The sequence below is a fragment of the Alligator sinensis genome, unplaced genomic scaffold (assembly GCF_000455745.1).
Source record: "Alligator sinensis unplaced genomic scaffold, ASM45574v1 scaffold708_1, whole genome shotgun sequence".
Lineage (NCBI taxonomy): Eukaryota > Metazoa > Chordata > Crocodylia > Alligatoridae > Alligator > Alligator sinensis.
Window position 1 is genome coordinate 416,522 of NW_005842183.1, and position 20,920 is coordinate 437,441.

The 20,920-nt window shown below is 45.1% G+C and overlaps 1 protein-coding gene across 1 annotated transcript in view; it reads left to right on the forward strand.

Annotated features, from left to right (window-relative positions):
* Positions 1-6: 6 nt before the first annotated feature.
* Positions 7-20,920, forward strand: part of RTN1 (reticulon 1) — a 216,753-nt gene continuing 195,839 nt past the window's right edge. Inside the window, exon 1 of the mRNA XM_006026220.3 lies at positions 7-61. Coding sequence (XP_006026282.1) covers positions 43-61 — 19 coding nt within the window. The 5' untranslated portion in view covers positions 7-42. The remainder of the gene's footprint in view (positions 62-20,920) is intronic.

Below are 20,920 nucleotides of genomic sequence, written 5' to 3' on the forward strand. Positions count from 1 at the left end.
CAGCGGGCGCTCGGCGCAGCCCCGGCGCCCCCGCCCGTCGCCATGGCGACTGCATCCACAGGTAACAGGGTGGTACCCAAGGATGCTCACAAAGCGCCCGGCCTTCCCATATGGGCTGAACCCAGGGACATGGGGTGGGTTGGACCCAGGGGTGGGCACGGTGCTGCGTGCCTGGGTTTGCCCAGGGTTGCTTTTTCTTTCTTTTTTTCTTTTTGATTGGGGCGGGGGGGTGACCCGCAAATGGTGGTTGGGGGCTGTGGCTTCGTCCCATCCGTTTGTCACATTTGGCAGGTCTCTGATTTCACTCTGCTTTGGGGCTGGTGCCCAGGGGGGCGGGAGCCTCTTCTGGCAGATGCGGGGCTGCTGCTAAGGCACCTGTTTAGGAAACGCAGAGGGCTCCTGCTAGAATTCAAGTGCTTCTCTTTATATTTTTCTTGATGGCACTTTTTCCCCCTCTTCCCTCCTCCTTCTCCATTGCTAGCCCGTGGGGGAGTTGACATGCCGTCTTTGCACTGGGGAATGGGCTGCTCTGATTTAAATGCCCATCCGCTGAAGAAGAGGGAACCCCCTTTTTGGAACTTGAATGTATTCAACTTATCTGGACTAAGTTGGGGGGGGGGGGCAGGGGCTTGAGCTATAAACTAGTCATAGTTATGCAATAACTGCAGAGGCATTAGGCACTGCATTTTGGGTTGGGTCCCCTCCTGATCCCTTGCAGTCAGAGGCAGCAATTCTTTGTGCTTAATCACATACATTATATGTTATATGAACATTTGCAGACAGCTCTGTTGCAATACTGCATCATTTCCCCTCTTTCCGGCTTTCCTAAGGGGGTGTGTGCTCAACATGGATGTTCTGCTGCTGCCTTCCTGGCTCTTGGTTGCTTTAGAGTTCAGTAGTGCAATGGGATCTAACACCCGTTGGCTGAGGTGGAAAACACTTCAGTGTTTTTATAGCTTTGGACAGGCTGTAAATCTGCTGATGCGCTGCTTATTAGCTAATCTCGGTGGTAGGTTGTAGAACGTGACTTTACACTGGCAGGGAGGCAGATGGCTTGAAATGTGAAGCTACTCTGTGGTTTGTGCTTATAAAAAGGGCATGGATGGGGGTTTTGAGGTGGGTTTCTCTCAAGAGTATAACTGCACAAAGAGAAACCTCATGCTCTGCCTGTATTCTCTAGTGGAGACGAACATGGCAATCTTGAAGCTTAGAGTATATAAAGAACAAAGAAGGGTGGTTTCTGAAATGGTATAAATCTCTACTAAATGGAAAAAGCTATGGTTTCACTACGCAGTGAAAGCTGCTTCAGGTTTAAATTCATCCATCAGACTTAGACATTCTGAATGCAGTGCATTAGGAAGAAAGTGGCTAGCTATGGGAGAAAATAGGGAAAATATTGCTTTTGGACTTCTCTACAAAAGGGCTTAGCAATAGATTTATTTGTGCCAACAGTGGGGAGATGAAGGGGAGGGGGAGGGAGGGAAGCAAAACTCAGCAGTACAAATGCTGTCTGAGGTTTACTTGTTGGTTGTTGCAGACTGATTAGACTTCAAATTAACAAATTAGCATGATGCTATTGTGTTTTAAATCTCTTAAATTCACTATACTTTCATTATCGTATAATTGAGAAAAGGGAGGAGGAGCTGATAGTACTGGATAAAGCAGTATCCCATTGAATGTATCCTCTCATCCACGCCTGACTCTTTTTTTTTTTGGTTGCTGTTATACTTCTTATGATTTCCCTGCTGCAAAACCTGGATAAGTATGACTGGTTATTTTATTTTCAGTTGCTGAATAAAAGGTTCTCCTATATTGCTGAATAGTAGCTTTTAGTTTGCTAAAATCAGTTCAGTGCTACTGCTTATTGAGTGGTTTCCTGCTTGTTTTACCCAGTCAAACAATTAGATGGAAACCAAAAACTGGGGGGTGGGAGCGGGGATTTGACTGGCATAGATGGAGCCGGAGAAGTTGGCGAAGCTAATCGTCACTAGGTAGAGAGGCAGCAGGGATAGTTCATGGAATAAATGCAAACAAATAAAACAAAACGTGGAATGACCAATCTGTGTTCCAGCTACCCTGCTTAGATGTTATATACCTCCTTCCCAAACTCTTGATCTGTTACTTTTATCTGCCAGGTGAAATGCTTTTTGGGGTAAGAACTCATATGTACTAGTCATTTTCCTAATACATATAAAATAAATACATAAAAATGAATAATATCAGCAATTGACCATTACCTGGACAAACCTCCTTATGAGCCCTAACACCTTGCAAGGTTTCTTTTGTTTGAGATTTTGTTATAAGCTTGAAAGCCATCCAAGGATTGTCAAAAGATGAGGGCATATTTTCCAGCCAACTCAGGGCTCTGTTTTGAGCCTGGCTGGCTGGCTTGATATCAAAACTCCACCGAAGGGTTTTTGTGTGACTGAGGAGTGAAGCACAGCAATTCTTAGGGGGGTTTCAGTCCCATTTCGGGGACTTCCATTCAATTTGGTATCAACTGAACCTGAAGAAAAGTTCATATGCGTTCGTGATGAGGGGAGAGAGAATGAGAGAGAGTCGTGCTTCATAAAGCAATAATAATTAGACCCTGAAATTTGCTCAGGCAAAATCTGTGCTTTGGGAAACTACAGGTTTCGCATCTGTCCTTTCTACTGCACGGCTGCTATATGAGAAACTATGGAGGTGAATCTGTGTCCATAGAGAGTCCAGATGAAAGAGGTGAGCTGCTTTGGTTGTTGCGCAGCACATGAGTTGAATGGCTTCTCCTCTTAAAAGCACTACCGGATCCATCCCAAAAATGTGGGTTTGGTTGAGGCCGGGAAGGGCTTCGGGGCTGATGCTGCAAGGATTAAAACAGCAATGCAAGATTTTTTTTTCCAGCAGTTGTATGTTTCTGAAGAGAGCTCCATGCCACCCAATACACCATCTGGACATGGGTTCTGTTATTTATTTTTATACGTTGACAGTAATTAAAATTCTTTGAAAATTTATTTCCAAATATATTACACAGGCTGATATTGAGCGTTTCCTGGGATAAATACATCTGGCTTCCCTCAGGAAAACAATGACACGACGGTGGAGGTAGATTCAGTTGCTGGCGCACAGGTGCGGTAGAGGGGTGTGAAGGGAAGAGGGCACAGGAAGTTCTTTGTGCCCTCGCTGCACCAGCATCCTGTGAGAACAAGTACGGGGTGGGTTTGTTCAGATGACACATACCTCCAGTGGGGCACAAGTGGAGCATGGCCTCCCTGTCCTTCTGCACCAAGTGGTGGAACGGGGCCAGCCCTGAAAGATCCCTATATCCCACGGCTAGAATAAAACCATGCACACTGTAGACCTGTGCCCCACGGCCCAGTTGCTGGGGTCTGGTAAGAAAGGCAGTATCTCAGATGCCTCTTTCCCCTTAGGCTTCGTGTTTGTGAACAAAGGATTGAAAGTGAGTCTCAAATGTCACTGAGGCAGGGAGGCCTGGGCCTGAAAGGCTGGAAACTCTCTGGAGGGAAGGGGGGCAGCTAGGGTGGCCATCAAAGAGGACAGTCCAGTTGTCCTCTGTCCTCTATCGATATGAAACAGGACGCCTTTATGTCTGTTATTTTTCTCTTGAAAAGAAAAAAAAGAGGACATAAGGCATCAGGTTTCTTATCAATAGAGGACTGAGTAGCAGAAAACCGGACTGTCCTCTTTGATGGCCACCCTAGGGACTGCTCCATGCAGCTTAGCGGGGTGTTTAATGACAGGAGCTGTTGCTCTGGGGTCCCAACCAACAGCACCGTAACAGTGCATAGCTGGAAGAAGTGCCACACTCCTTCAAGCAAATAACCCAGCAGCAAGGGTGTAAGTACTGGGGCTTGCCCTGCCACCACCCCTGCCTCTCCAGCAGAGAGGAGACCGCTGCTTCTTCCAAGGAAAGAGAGGTTCTTGTTGCTGTTCTGGCAGGGGAGTGAGGGACGCCGTGGTGCCAGCACTGTACCTAGACTCCTGGCAGCTGTGGGCAAACTTTTAGTATTGGGCCCCCCTTCACCAGAGATAATGATAATAATAATCAGACAACAGAAAAAAATTACCATTTTTGGGCCCCTTTTCTGTCTGGGCCCCAGGCTGCCGTCCAATTCACCTGTGCTTGTGTCTGGCTCTGCATGATACTATACTATGTCCCACGTTCTTAAGGATGCTTCCCTTGCCAGTGCTTCTGCAGGGGTCAGGGCTGCAGGACAGATCCACCAAAGGGCTCGGTGTTTCCCTGGCTGCACCCTCATAAATGGTGTAGCTACTTCTGCGGGCTCTCCTAGGACTCTGGAGGCATCCAGCCCGCTTGGGATCTCTGCAGGCAGAATATCTCCTGGGCTCCAGGTGCCGCAGTGCCCTTCTTGCCCTTCTTCAAGTGGTGGTGGCTGTCACATCTATACTGCGACGCAATTAGTCTCACCTGATTCCTTTTGCCCAACGTGATAAATGTTCCTCACAGAAAATGCAGCGCAGCCAAAGTCTGCAGGAAAAAGAGAGCTTAGATTGGACAGGTCAGCTCATATATCAGTCCATCCAGTCTTTCCCATCTAATTACCCAGGGGAACGAGGGCAGTGCAATTTTGCAACTTTAGAAAGAGAATTTAATCTGGTTTTCAGGGCAGCAGCATCTTGGGAAGAGAGACGGTTGGGGGCTGATCTTGTTTTCCTTTTCAGGGAGAACTCCTGTTGGAGTCCTTAAGCTTTGCTGGGATGTGGGGAGGGGTTGGATCAGGGCGCACAGATCCACACCTCGCAGGAGCGGCATGCTTACTTCCAAGTATGCTCTCATCCACAGATTGCTGATGTGAAGTTGGCTAGAGTCATTCCCACTCTCTCTGAGGCTTGATATTTGACATTTATCTCCAATTTCCCCTGCTTCTTTCTGCCATGAGTGACTATGTACTAGCACAGGGTTTTTCATGTCATGAGTGCTAAGCTATAGGGATTTATTTATTTAAAAAAAAAATGCTTTTAGAACAAAGCACACTGTGAACCCGTCCTACAAGCCGTCTTCATTAGGGGACCTAAAACATTCACTATAACTTCCCATGCATCCTTCAAAACTTATTTAAAGACCTCGGGCCAAATATTCACCATCAATGAATGATCGCAGTGGACTTGTCCATGCTTATGCCAAGTATATCGTGTGTGGGGGTTGTGCTGAGTAATCAAATTGAACAATCCCAGAAAACTTCAGAAATATCCCTGTACATCACAAAGGTGAATCAGATAATCTAATAGAGCTTCTTGCCAGCTTTTTCCTCCTCCCCCCTCCCGCCCCCCACCTTTATGCTATGATGTGGTACAGATCTTTCAGATGTCTTCTGTTTTGGATCATAGCGTTTGTATCTCTTGACTGTGTTTATTGGCTTGCCACAGAACAAAGACTTTGGAACAGCAGAACTCCTAGTGACAGTGCCACCTTCTCTGGTTGTGCCTCTGTCTCCCGTTCTGTAAAATGGGAAGAATGATCCCTTGACCCCTTTGTAGAGCAGTTAGAGGTTGATAACTGAAAAATTCTATGTAAGAGCAAAATGTCCTTGCCTTTGAATAAAAACTGAACTGGAATATGGTTTCCTAAGTCCATAGAAATCAAATTTGAGGAAAAAACTCTCATTCCCATGCCCCAGTATAGGAGTGGTATCACTCTGATACCAGCAGTCTGTATACAGGCAAAATTTTGTTATGATATTTAATTAAACTGCTGACCTTAAGCGGGGTAGGGGAAGTGGTCAAAGCCATCGGGTGACACAAGTTATTCAGCTTACAGGATTGGAACTGAATTGAGGTGGGAGACAAGAAGCACTGTGAGCTGTGACTCACTTCTGATGCAGGAATCTCATCACTCAGTAATGCAGTATTTTTACATGCAGGCAGAAGAGGAGGGAGAAGGAAGGAAAGCAGCTTCTCATGTCCTAGTTCCATCAACCTATGGATTTCAGGATGTCCTGTAATGCACTTTTAGTTTAGCTATCTGCCTAGGCAGCAGGCTACTTCTGCAGCTTTAATACCCCAGTGGTTGGGGGGAGGGGGGATCTAATCCCATTCTTTTGGAGCAGCAGCTACTTCAGATATTTTCCATTGAGTGATTTGCATATTAAATTAAAGAAAAACTGTTGAGATTTGTAACTGTTCTGAGTTTTTTTCCCTCCAATAAGTGCCAGCATGAAGTGAACTAGCATCTACAATACTGTATAGTGAGAGGAAAGGGAGTGGGAAAGAGGGAACTCAGTGAATGGACAGAGGAAGGAAGAGTGGTGCAAGCTGATGTTGTACATGTGGTAATGTCTGTACCAGAGAACTGTTCAGATGCTCACAGTATCGAGTGGAAAAGTGTGGGTACATGCCACTAACACACAAGACACTTGCAGTCCTCTTCAGATATCCGGGCATCCACCAATACGTTGGTTGATAGCTTTTGCATCCTAGGGCAGGTTAGATACCTTTCAAGTGAGCGGCTTAATGCATACATCAGTTCTTACTTACTGATCAGTCAAGACTGATTCTTTTTCCTCTGAAGTGGGGCAAGAGCACATTCAGGTTTACATTTTTAATGCAGCACTTCTGTTCTCTCATCTATTTCTGTCCTGGATTCCCTTCCTAACAAGTAGGAACACTTTACAAATGCTGGGCTTTCCTTCTTTTAACCGAAGGAGTTGACAGAGCAAGAATCTCTTTCCCCACCAAGTGGTAAAGCTCTAATTACAAAAAGCAAAGGTTCACAGAAGTGTATGCACAGTATGATTTCAGTGCTGGGACAGACTTTTGCATACGTACTATTTCAGGTTCTAGACAAAGTTTTTCTTTAGGGTCATTCATTTCCTCCGCCTTTCTCTAGTCATCTAAAGCAGGTCTGTCAAACAGAGTGACCAGCGGCTGAACGCCCCCCGCCAATATTCCCCTCCCATCTGTGTGCCACGGGGGGGAGGGCATGTGTTGTACCACTTGGTGGGCTCCTTCTCCCCACACTGTGCTACTGTCCTCACATGCTGCACTATGTGCCCCCTTGCTGTACCATGCTGGTGCCCCCATGCCATGCCACGCCACTCAGGGTCCCCGTGACCTGCTCAATCATGGGCTGCCTTAGCCCCATGGACTCTGCCATTCTGCCCCCAGGGCTGGGAAGCTGGAACCAGACGCTGGAAGAGGGAGACAAAATGCAGAGGTTCTGGTGGCAGCACCAGCTGGAGCAGTGAGGGGAGCAGTGCCTAGACCTGGAGCCCAGGGGTTGCTGGGTAACCACTTGAAGGCTGGATGCGGCCCGTGGGCTGTCTGTTGGACAGCTGTCCCTATTCAGTAAAATATTTAAGCACATGCATAACTTCTGGAGGGGATAAGCACTTGCTGTGTTCTTTGTTGAATACAGCACATGCTTAAACAGTAAGTATGAGTTTTGCTACATCAAGAGCTAAATGACTCAAGACCTCCAGAATGCATGTGTTAGAGCTGACAGTGCAGCACAGGACACTTAACTACCTCAGTTCACCTGCGTATAAAATGGGTGTACTAATACTTGCTTACCCCACTAGAGTTGTGAGAATTATCACTCGGAAAAAGACATTAAGATCCGCAAATGAAAGTCATTACAGAACCGCGGTGTTGTCATCTAATTGAATCCATTCAATGCATCCAGGTCATACCAGGCAGGAATGGGAAATGAGTTTTGAAGCATAGCCCATCCCAGCCAGCTTCTTTTAGATAGGAGGAAAGCAGTTTGTATACTGAATATTTTCTTTCTAATTTATTTTAAAATTGGGTTTTTCCATCCTTATTTAAATAGCAGCTGGTAAAGGAGTTCTGTGAATATTTCTTTTATTGCAGTAATTAGACGCCTGCCCTTGATGCAGCCTTCAATTATCATGAGATCTTATATAATAAAATGTAGCCATGTGTTCTGAGATTAGTTTGACACAATTGCCATTAACAGCCACTGTTTTCTTAGCATCTCTTTGTGCAGCAGTGGTGCCTGTCTGTAAGAAAAGATGTGCCATGCTGAGATGTGTGGTCCAGAATGTAAATGGAGGTGGATTTAGCCACAGGGGAAAGCCTGTACCATGTAAACCCATATAACCATATAAGTTCTGGTCTTTGTTGGCCCTTATAAGGTAGACAGTTTGCAGCAATGGGAATTGTACCCAATTTTCCGTTGTGAAGTAGTGCTGAACATAACTGCATTTGGGATAGTCAGCAGCATAAAAGGTGTCTGAATTGTGATCAGTAACAAGAAAATGCATGGGGCAGTTTGGTATCAGATGAAATGAAAAATTTCCTTTTGGCTAGAGGGTGAGCCCAGGAAAGCACAAAAGGTACCAGTTATTCTCGTTTGTTGTCAATGCTAATGACCATCTTCCTCAGAGTCTCTTTAGAACAGTCGTTTTCAACCTTTTTACATATGCGGGCCCCTTTGGATAGAGGTGTAAATTTCGAACGGCGGTGCACACCCCTCTGAATTGTAAGTGTGGGTATTCACATGCTTTTGATTGATCACAGCCATCTTTTGCGGACCCCTTAGACACAGTCTGTGGACCCCTCAGGGTTTGCAGACCATGGGTTGAAAGCCGTTGCTTTAGACTGATGTAAATCAGCTTTGTGCAGTCAATGTAGATTTTGGTATAAAACTCTGCTGCAAAGGCTTGCCCAAAGCTCTGGTGTCTGACGGAGAGCTGCAAACGTGGCAATGGAGGATTTATCAAACAGAAAATGATCCAAAAAAGCTGCATTTTCTCTTTGCACCCACTCTACCATGGGTCAGTTCATGGCTTAGTCGTGTGACCAACCCCATCGATCGTTGCTGGACTCCAGTCCCACCTCCATTGCTTCACTCCTCACCAGTGTCCATCCAAATGGATGGACTTTGCAGCATGTGTATGAGGTGACAGAATTCAGGCGATGGAAGTCATTGGGGGTTATATATACCTGTTGGAGCCTAGATATGCCTTCAACCAGGGCACAGACAGGCTCGCAGAACCTGCTATAATGGAATATAGACTGAGAAACAGCTTATGTTTAGGACTCAATCCTGGGCTTCTGCCATTGACTTCACTGGAAACCGGATGAGGCCCTTTTGGAAGCAAGCAAGCAAGACTAAAAGGGAACTTTCTTGTCTTTTAACATCCAGTTCCTCTTCTGTGCTGCTGTTTGCTCCTCCAGTGGGAGTGCGGTGAAGGAGGAGTTGGGTACACTGACCTGACAGGATAGGGACAGAGTTGCCAGCAATTACATTGTGAGGATGGCTGGTGAGAAGGCTTGGCATTGTTTTTTTGCTCATCTAAATGCCACCCACAAATGGCATGATGACTAAACAATCCCGAGATAGTAGCTTGTACACCTGGGATACAGGCAGCACCTGACCCAAGCACACTCGCCGCAGCAAACGTCTCTCCTGCTGGATTTGAATTTAAATGGGGGTTCGTTGGCAATAGACAGGTCTTCATCCCGGAATAAGGCAAAGCCACACATGGATTCTGCCAATTCAGCATCTGTGTTTGACCATATTACGGTCATAAGGATTTCCCTCCCTGACCCGTCACCTCCTAGAGATTTTTGCCAGTGGCAAAAGTAATCTGTGTGTAGATCATGCTGTACGGGGAGGTGAAAACAGCCTGACAAGCAGGTCCTTGTGTCCTATCAAGCCCCATACTATCTATCTACTGCTGCTGTTCTGGAGGGTCCATGGAGCACTTTTCTCAGGTTTTTGAGGAGTGTGACCAGAGGAAGTCTGCCCCTGCTTGGTAGGATATTGTTTATGCGGTGACTGGCCTGTGCGTTTTGCCTGAATCTTAACTAGTTCTTTCTTCCAGTGATCCCGGCTTGTGTGCACACACATCGGGAGATGCAATTTAAATTGTTTGGACACCGATCCAGCAAAATGCATAATAAAATGCTTAAACGTATGCATACATCTGCTCTTATTGACTTGAGACAACACATTGGAAGCTAAGCTTGTGCTTTTCTGAGTTTTCAGACACAAAGGAGAACACATTTTTAAAAAAAATAACTGATAAAAACCTATGTCCTAATTCTGTGAGATACGGTCACTTTAGGTCATTGCTTTGCATCTCCCAGAACATGTTATGCCTGAAAAATCACCTAGTTCAGGCCAACCTGCAGGATCATGTAGTTCTGGCCAACCTGTCAAACGTGCCACAATTGGCATGGTCAATCTGTGTGTGGCACACGGAAGACCAGAGAGAGGACAGGCACTACAGTGGCAGACTTGGCAGGGACCAGAAAGCAGAGCAGCAGTTCAGGTAGGGGAAGGCGATTGAAGCAGCATTCGGGAAGGTTGCAGGATGAATTTGTGGCATGCCTGCCAAAAATGCTGGCCCCTGCTGATGTAGTTCATCATTATTACTAGGGACCTACCTAACTCATGGAGAGAGAGAGCAATTTTTGTGGCTTGGTCGTGACCCGAAGAGCGTTTCACAGTCATTTCATGGTGGCCCCGCCCCCTTGGCACTGATGGTGGAGAGGCCTCCAGGGGAATTAGGGACGAGGGGGCGGCCACCATCTTGATTGCTGGCTACCCCTTGTGCGGCCCTGCCCTTCGGCACGGATTGGTGGCAGCTGCTGTTTTGGATGCTGCCCTTCGTGCTGCTGCGCCAGCTCCCAGGCAGGCTGCAGCGGCAGCAAGGACCCCTGGCTCTCACTGGGAAGCCAGCATTTTTTTTATTACGGTTTTTTTGGTTGATTTCCTGGGAAATCGCGGCCAATGCCATTCTTTGCGGCGATCACAGAGATCGCTGTTTTTTGCAGTTTCCGCAAAAATTGCAAAACTGCATTTTAAATGTGTCCCTAAGTATCACAGGATCAAGTATCCTAGATCCTAGATCCTAGATCTTTCACGGGCCACCTAGACCAAAAGAATGATCGAAAGTAGAATATTATTATGTTCTAATTTGTGACCGGTGCGGCATCCTGCAATATCGCACGAGCCTGAAGTTGATTATCTTCTATTTGCTCGTGCAACCTTTCTTGTTTCTGCTTAAGTGCCATAATGTAAAGTTAATGTTTTTCATAGTTGTTTCTCTTTATTGATCTTATAAAAGTATCCTTAACATTGAACGTTTTACTGCTTTCTTATGATTTCCTGACTGTCCCCTAAAGCAAGCAGATATGATCTATAACTCTTAGGTCTTAATCAGCTCACAGAAAAAATACTGGGTTAAAAGTAGAAGTTCTAACGAGACCGTGTCAGAACCGGAAGAAGCCCCAGAGCAATTAATTTCTTCAGAGAGCTCTCTTTATGGGTGAAAGTATATTTGATTTTAGAATCGGTGGCAATGGCATACGTCTCAGTTTGTCACTCGCCGATAGGATCACTTTGAAACCGTGTGACTGACTACAGAAGAAAAGATGGATTTGTGTGTCCTGATACATTTTGAACCTGATTTTAATGGCTGGTATCTAATTCCATGCTTTAAAAATATCATCCACACCCCGCCCCCATAGGTAAACCGTCTGCAGGAACTAGAAAGTGGGAAAGAAGAGCGTTTGCCTCCATAGGGGGATGGTACTACTGAGTCAAAAGGGGGACCTGCTCACTTTTTACACGGACAAGATAGAGTTCGAGAACGTGGAACTACATCTTTCTGGATGGCAAGCGATCAGATAAGAGCTTCCTGCAATTTGAGTGTTCTGTTTAATTTTTTACCACATATTTCAATTTTTAACGAATTCCTTTTCTGCTGAAAACTTTCCAAAAAAAAGAAAAAAGGGCAATGGAAATGTTTCAAGAATAATACACTTCAGAAGCAATTTTGGCTTGTTTTTCAGGGATAAACAATGCACATCAAAATCTAGTTAGTGTTTTCTTTTCAACCAGTTTAAATGTCAGTAACATTTTAGAAATGCACATTTTACCCATTGTTAATCCTGTAAGAGACAATAGGCTCTGTGTAGGCCTAAATTGGAGCAACATAGGTTATAAATGTAAGTGTTAGGGGGTGGGTGTTGTGGTTCTTAGTAATTCTAGAAAAGAACAAACAGATTTGCAGGATTAAAAAATAAATATCTCATGGAGTAGGGGCAATACCCATGTAGGACAGTGGTTCTCAACCAGGGTGCCACAAAACCCTTGGTCCATGGAGTGAGCACTGCTGCTGCTGCTGCTGTAGTGCGGTGGAGGTGCGCAGTGTGCTTGATACGCAGCCAGACCGGGAGAGGCTGCGGCAGGATCAGGTGCACCTGCCTGCATTGGGGTTATCTAAAGCAGGCAGGTCTGGCCGCAGCCCTTCCCTCTCTGACCCCATGCAGTGCCTCCTGGAAACAGGCTCACAGGACGGGTGGAAACTGTCCTCCTGTGCTTCTCTTCCCAGGAGTGTGGGTGGGCTGGGGGCTGCATACCAAGAAGGGGTGCTGCAAAAGCAGAGGCTTCTGCCTGCTTTGAGCTTATCTGATAAGCTCAGTGCAGGCACGGGTGGGTGCTCCTGCTGCAGCCACTTCCCCGGCTGAGAAGCACTGGGGTGAGCTGTGGCAGCACAGCAGTGGTTCTCAATTGGGGTGACACCAAATTACAAACAAGCTATGGAGGGGTGCCCTGAATTGGAATCTAACCTGGCTGAGAGCTACTGACATAGGATCTCCTGCAGTCATTTCAAAGTATATCTTGGAGCAGTTACCAAGGCCATTTTTGGCATTTTATTCTTATGTTTATGATTAGCATAATGATCAAGTAGGCATCTGGAGCAGCAGCCTTTTTTTTGTACCCCCAGCCAAGTCAGTCCCCAGGGTGGTGGCCCCGGTCACTCCTCTCCCCAACCCCCTGGGGCAGTTATGCCCCTGATTTTGAAGTCATTCTGCTATTAAAACCCTTGGTGCATGACAAAGTCCCTGTTGTTCTGTTCCCACATATGCAGGCCAGAGCTAAGGGGTAGTGCTCTGTAAAATACTTGAAATATACTTTTAGTTTGAACATAGTAAATGGACCATATATATAATCTCAAATATTTAGTAGCACTACTCAGCCATGACGATATCACTCACACTTTCTATTTACATGGGTTTTTATGAGGTCATTCCTCACTGTGGCATTTGAGGACTACTGAAAAGCAACTGAAGGATGGGAGGCTGAACACATACATCACTTCACAAACGTGCAGTACTCTTTGCCTTTTTTGCCTCTTATGTTGTAATGGATCATTCTTCCAACCTATTTTAAGTGGAACATGTAGCATGTTGGATGCTTGGCAGATGAATTGAAACATGCAATGCACTTGTGCATGTCTACTGTTCAAGTACACTGTTGGCTTGTGTTTTATAGCCTGCGAGCAAAAAGATATTTTGGCAGGCTGGAATAATTTACGATGGCTTTTTATGGAAGTGTGAATAATTCAACCGTTGTTAATAGATCAGCCCTGGTCCTTGAACTACCAAACTATCTTCGCCGCCTTCTTGATTAGGTCTAAATTAAAAAGGAAAATATATAATCTAGGAAGCTTTCCAGGGTCATCTTTAAAATGTTGAGCTCAACATTGTACTAAGTAGAAAAATCCTTCCATGTAGAAGAATGCTAATAGCAATGGTGGAGGTATGTTTCTGGTTACATGCTGGATGGTGAGGAAGAAGTAGAGAACAGATTATATATAGCTAGAACTGATCACAGCTTATGTCCTAAAGGTGGTTGCACCAAGGAGTCTTGCACTGATACCTGTGGATAGTTCATCGTTAAGATATTTAAAACGGTATAGAGAATAGCAGTGAATTTGTCAGGTTTGTCTTCTGCTAGTGGAAGTTATCCATATATAGTGTTGTGAATATTTGTTGCTCCCAGTAGTATCGATTGGATTTTCCCAATTTCCACTACTGGCCTGTTTTTGGGACATGAGTGTGAAGCATGTTGCATTTCTTCCCTCCGTGGTAGGTCTACAGAGAATAGTTCTCTACAACTGCTGTCAGATAACAGACTCGATGAGCGAGCGAGAGGTATGCGTTCGTAATGAAGGGCCCCAGGTCAGGCCCCATGCTGGGAGTTACGGCTGTGGAAATATCCTAATGAAACATCTTTTCTTCGGAATTTGCTAGTTCATCAGAACTGAAACAGTTTGCAGAAGCAGCTCGATTTTTTTGCGGGGGGGTAAGGTCCCAACAGAGCACATCTAGAAGTCCAACAGGATCCTACTGGATAAGCAGGTTTCTGGCCAGCTCACCTTCCAGCCCATTATACAAGACTGTTGGGCTTGGGGACCACTGGCTCTCTGGGCCTGTTGAGCAGTCTACCATGCAGATGGCTTTGGAGCCAGCTTCTCTTCTCTGTCACAATGAATTTTGAAGCGTTTCCTTTTCATTCCAAATCAGAACCAGTGCACATCTCAGAATACCAAATCCTCCGCAAAATGGATAGCCTTTTTCCACAAGGTGCCAGTCATTTCATTTTTGTCACGCGCTAAGGCTTGGGCAGTCTGCCTAGTGGCTAAAGTGAGCCGATTAGCTGCAAGTCCGAGGGATAGCTGGGTCAGAGTCCAAATCGAAGTTGGAACAACGCGCAAGGGAAGGTCAGGGTCAAGCCGGGTCGAGTACCTGGGGGAGCCAAGTTGCAACCAGTCCGAGTAATGAGGCAGAGGCACAGGTTGAAGTCCAGGCAGGGTCAGCAACAGGTGATCAGATCTGGAATCGGGATATAGGAGCAAGGAGACAACAGGGCAGTCCAAGGGCAGCAAGAACTGTTGTCTTGGGCAGCTTCCATAGGAGGCTTTATATAGCCAGGAGCATCGGGCTAATCAGGGGTCGGCAATTGGAGGCCTTTTCCGAGTGGGGCTCCTTTTCCTGCCACATCATAGACTCCTTCAAGTGGATGCAGCAAAATGCTAAACTTGTTGCAACTCGGTGCTTTGATCGTTCCTAACAATTCTTTCCAAAACTTTCTCTTCCATGACCATATTTCTGTTCCCACCTTCAGTTTTGATTTTGGAGTGAAATCAAATTTAGAAATATTTGGATTGTCTCTAGGACAGAAATTCTGATTTCTGACCAGCTCTGCACCCCGCTAAGTTCAAGGCAACAGGCCACAAGAAGCCAAACGCTCAGTCTGCAGTGGTGCACGCTGCCCTGGATTGGTAACTTATTTTTTTGCACTTACTGCTTGGAGAGCAATGACACAACCACTCTACTATCGGCATGAAATTACATTTCAAATGACAGAAAGGCTGTTTATTCTAAGGTTAATGTACTCAACACAAATGTGACCTTTACTGCCTGCCTGGTTCAGTGAAGATGAAGTTGCCCTGGTGTCCATCGTGCCTGATTGGTGCAGAACCTGATAACCAGCAAAGTCTCTTCCTTTGTGATTGCATACGGCTTTGCTGTCCATGCAGCACAGAATGCACATAGCCATTGGAAATCCTCAGTACGGCAGGTGCCCAGTGCACTTAGATGAGTCAGATCAGAGTTTTCAAGTAAAATTACATTGCACAGTGTTTCCTCTCTTCATTAAATAATGTGACCTCACTGTCAGCATGGCTCAAAGGAAGCAAAACCAGTGATGAAGCCCCTATGTTCCTGGACTAGATAAGACGCAACTTCCAACCCCACCCCGTTCCATTTTGTGCTTATGGCAAGACCTGATACAGCAGTGACTCTTAAATGATATATGAAATGAAACTCTAAAAAGCCATTAGATCCCTTCCCCGGCAGCACAGATTGTACTTTACAGTCAGTGGTTTAAAATCCCTGTTGTGCTTGATCTCTATCTTGGAAAAAAAACCTGAACCAACCTCCACCCCCGCTGAACCGAGGCATGAAGGAACTGCCAGAACAGATCAAATCCAGAGTCCATCTAGTCTGGGCTCTTGCTTTGGACAAGTGTCCAGCATCAGTTGCTTCAGAGGAAAGTGCAAGAAACCCCAGCAATAGGAAGATGTGGGCTGACCTCTTGACAACACTAGGTCTCAATCTCTTCTCCAGTAGCTGGTGATTGGCTAAAATACTAAAGACCAAAGGTTAATATTGTTTGGTGGTGGGAATTCTGATAACTCGAGGTAGCCTCATTATCCATATGAATATCAAACCTCGCTTACAACCTTGTTAGGTTCTTGGCCTCATCTGGAGTACTTCAGTTAGTTGTACTGCAGCATCTGCAGATGCACACTTGGCTTTTTCTACTTTTTGAGGGCTTGGTGTTTCAACCTTACCATTCTTGCAATGTCTTTGTGTTGCTTGGAAATCCTGCTAGAGATCATGAATTTAATACTCCACGGAGGGGAGCCTTGTTCCGGGTTTACAGGTGGGAGGTGGCCATGCCTTTCCAATGCCACACGGTGGAGAAGGGAAGTAAACCTGCCTCTCTCAAGTGCCACCAGACTGTCCTCCTTCAGCAGCTCCAGCTGAGTAGTCTAGGTGCCATAATTAAGTCTGTGTATGTGTGTGTGTAGTCCAAAAGATTGCATTCTAGATGGATTGGACAATATAAAATATTTCCCTAACGCAAGTCATCAATGGAGCTAAATTTTCATGTCTACCCAGCTTCTGCGCTCTGCAGGGAGCATGGCCCACCTATCCATGTGCACCAACTCCCCAGAGTGAGGCACCGGATCTGCTGCGTGTGGTGTGCTATTGTTTTATTTCCAGGATTTAACATGGGTGGAAGGTGAAAGAGCAAGCAGGGCCTGCTTCGTAGAGGTGCTCCTAGGCATACCTCAGAAGAAGTGTAGACACATCCTCAGTGACACCCCTGCTCTAACATGTCACAGTCTCCTTGTCGTCCTTTCCTCTAACTAAAACCACTAACAGACTTTCTCTTAAAACAGGCTTTTTGTGTATTTTTTTATGCAATAGCAAGGTTTTCTTTGGGCTATTCTCTTTTATTAAACCAATTGCGTAGTAGAGTTAGACCAGCTTTCGAACACAAGATATTTATCAGCGACCTGCCAAAGAATGCCTCGCATTCAAAAGCCAGTCTAACTCTACTACACAATTGGTCCAATAAAAGATGTCACCCAAAGAAATCCTTGCTTCTCTCATAATCTGTGGACCATCATGGCTACATCACTCTTACAGTACCTTATGCAATGGGAAAGACACAGTGAAAGCAATGCACGACCCCGTCAAAGGGCACGGATGCTGATTTCCTAGCAAACAGCTCAATAGAATTTGATTTGTCTTAGTTCCTCTCCCTGCCCCTTCTCCGAAATTAGGTTACATCTCCCACTGGGCATCGCTTGCACTAGAAAGGGAGAAATACATGAGGTGGCAGCAGGCAGGACTTCTCTTTTCCCGTTCTCTTTGCTTGCGCTGGTTTCTAGCAGCCGCTAGCTTTGGGCAACCTTTGCTGTGATACAAAGCTAGGTGGTGTGAGCAGTATGGAAGGGGACAATGGTTTTGAGGACAGAAGCAATAGCAAATGTGCCAGCAATGTGCTGCAGAAATGACAAGTGTGATTCTTGGGAGCATCACATGAGGAATTTCTAGGAAGCAACAGGTGAAGGGTTGAGATCATTGCACAAGGAAACCCTCCCCCCACACACACATCTTGAATACTGCAAATATTTTTTGTCATGCTGTTCCAAGAAAGATGAATTCAGACTGGAGCAGGTGCAGAGATAGGCTACTCAGGGACTCCTGTCTCAGGAGAGAAGACTAAAAGAAACTGGCTTGTTCAGCCTTGCAAACAAAGGGTGTGGAAGACATGTTTTTGCTCTTAATACATACATCAGGGGGAAAACACTAGGGAGGGAGAAGAGCTATTTAAACCTAAAGGACAATGCCGACACGAGTGCAAATGGATATGACCTGCCAGCAAGTGCTTTTAGACTAGAAATTAAAAGGTTTTAATAAATAGGAATTGTGGGGACAAAAGCAGTAATTTGACAATGGAGCTTAATACATGTATGAATGGGATTTTCTGAGGTGGTTGCCTGCACTATCGGCAGGTGGAAGTTCCCTTCCAGACGTCTCTGTGTTCGTACCAAGCATGAAATGTCATGCACACCTATTCCTGCTGCCATGTCCTGCAGTAATGTAGGAATCACATCAACATGAACATCCTCAAAAAATCTGAATCATAACTTTAAAAATCTGCTGCAAGGCTTCAAAATAGTCTGAAATGATCTTTTTTTGTTTTGAAATATTTTTTTTCCCCTGGGGAAATGTCATAGAATCAATATGATTTTCCAAAAAGTAGCAAAATGAGGTTGGTTGAAATAGCTTTCTCTGGAAATATATTCCAGTTGAAATTCTCCAGATGACTGTAACGGTCAGCAAATAATTTAATAATAAATCATTTATAGAAAAAGCTAGGCATTGCTTTCCGAATGTGTTCATGTTTGTGAGCAGATTTCTTTTCCTGAGATTCATTTGTTACCCAAATTGGGCAATTTTGCCCTCTCTCAAATCTTCCCTCCCTGGATTGATCGTGAATATGCGAAATTTGCTCTGTCTTGCTTAATTGTAGCCTGTCAGATGAGTCACATGGCCGCTTTTATTTGGGGACCTTGATCAGATGAGTGTGCCAGCACATCTTTGATTAATACTTACTTGGGCTGGTTTTAAAACCCTTTTTCTTTGCGACTTTGACATGTGACTTCAGTAAACATTTATGGCTGTAAAGTATCATTTCTCAAGTGCTGCTGGACGTTGAAGTACAGATCTGGCTGAAATACCATCACTAAGACATGTGGGATGTCTACCTAACAATGTTTCTATCGTTTGCTCCACAGGCAAATAACAATAATTTACAGAAATATCGTAATTAGTATTTTTTTCAAATGGAGAAACTAATTTATAAGATATCGCAGGTAGCTTTATATTTCTTAGAGCGTGAGCAACATAGAAGAGATATGAGGAGGAGTCCAGGCAGCAGCAAGTGAACAAATGACAGTCGGTTTAGTGATGAAGTGGTTTTATATGAATAAAGCTCTTTGCTCACTGTACCAATGATTATTTCTTGTGTTTATCACGTGGCATCAGGTAGGAATGTCTGGAAGGCCGGGAACTCCCTCCAGTCTCTTAGGAGGGGTGGACTTTCATAGGCAACAACCTACTTTGTCAGGTGCATTTCTGTATCCAGATTCCTCAGAAACCATGCTTTTGCGCGACAGCACAGCACAACAGAGCTACACTATTAAGCGAACCATCTCAAAGTAACTTTGGCAGTTAAGCCAAATCCAGGTCAAAATCTGTTGTGCTATAATAATCACTTTAAAACAAATGTGGTCTAAAACATTGTTTTAGAGAAGAAGACACAAGCATTATCTGGAGAATATGTTGTTTCGGTTTTTGGGGGGCAAAGTGTTGCTATTCAGAGTTATATAAAATGGTTAAAATTTATCAGCAAAGTGGAAAACTATGTTACCCCACAGCCAAATACAACGTAATCATAGAACAGCATAAAAAGAACAGAAATATTTCTTTGGGTTTACAATAACTGGGGGTAGGGGCAAGTGATCAGTAAAACACTGCAATTCATGAGAAATGCAAAACTCCAGAACTCTTGGTTCAGAGATGAGACCTTTTATTAGACCAACTCAGAAATCGCAACAACAACAACAAAAAATCTTTTTCTGCAAGCTTTCAGGCCCACACTCCCTTTGTCAGGCTCAGGGAAAATTAAAGATGGTAAAAAGTCCCCATAGGTAGGAAATAAACTTCATTTGTGCGCAAAGGAAACTGAAGATGGTAGTCTGTTACTCTACCTCCCTCTACCTCATTAGGCACATTATTGTCCACATTTCATGCCCCCTTTCTCTTCTCTCTTTCTTTTTTTCCTTGTCTCCTCACTTGCTTTCTCAGCACATGTTCCCTCTTAGCAGTCTCCAAGGTACAAAGATCTGAGAAAACTGACAGGTGCTGCCTTTCTGCACAGCAGGCCTCTGTAATATTAGACATGACCCTGTGATGGATGGGAGCAGCAAGTCTTCCACCGTGTTGTCATTAGCAGGGTGCAGGTGACAAAGATGATCCTTGTCATGTCAGCCCAATACCAAGAGGGCAGAAAAATATTGCTGTCTAGGAACTTTAGCCAAACTGAACATGGGTGTCGGAAGCAAAGCCATTAAATAAAACCTGATTGAAGAAAGGAGCTAGGAAAGGGTTTAAGGGGTTCTCAGCACCTCTGAAAAATGGGTCATGTAGGCTCTGAATCAACAAAGTCCTGAAAGGCAGGCTTATTGTTAAGCATGTGCTTATGTTCTGTTTGGAGCCTTATTGTTTTGCTGACATGTAGATTAAGGTGTTAAATATATAGACACCAAGACGCTGGATCTTAATAATCTACTCAAAAATAGTAATTTATTGTCAGCAAAGAAAGCAACCTTCCAACACTGCTTCTGCCAGGAATTTTCCTAAATTTTCATCATCATTTAATCCCCCCCACTGATATCCTCTGCTTGCTCCTTGGATTGTGTGATCTCATCTTGCCCTAGTGTAGTTTCACTGAGAGGCAGATGTAGCTGCACGTCACACTCAGACCGTGGAATGTGAATAAGTGTTAAAGTTAGCACGTGCTGGGAAGAGTTGCACATTAAAGGTTAATGCCGTTTCTTGCTCCGACTTGCCACTAGAGTGCTGAAGAGCAGGGGTCTGGGTAGGACACCTGGACTCTATCCCTGCTCTGGGTGGGGAAGGGGCTGGGTGTGGTGCATCCTGGGATGCTGGAGGACTTCAGATTGCTTGTTTTTATCTCCAGGGAGCAGATTGAAGTTACTAGGCCTGTGCGAAGCAGCTAGTATTTGCTTCGGATTCAGATTTGGCTGATTCAGGGGACAGTGGTTCAATTCAGTGATTCGAATCACAGTCCCAAATTGATTTGACCGAGTCTGATTTGGAGATTCAGCTTCTGCCGAATCTCCGAATCAGGCAGGCCCATCCCCCGCCCGCTCTCCCACCCGGCAATGGCTATCCTGCCCTTCCCTGCTCCCAGCACTTGAAAAAAAAAAAGCCCCAACTCATCGGGTGCTGCTGGGCTGGGGGGTAAGCCTCC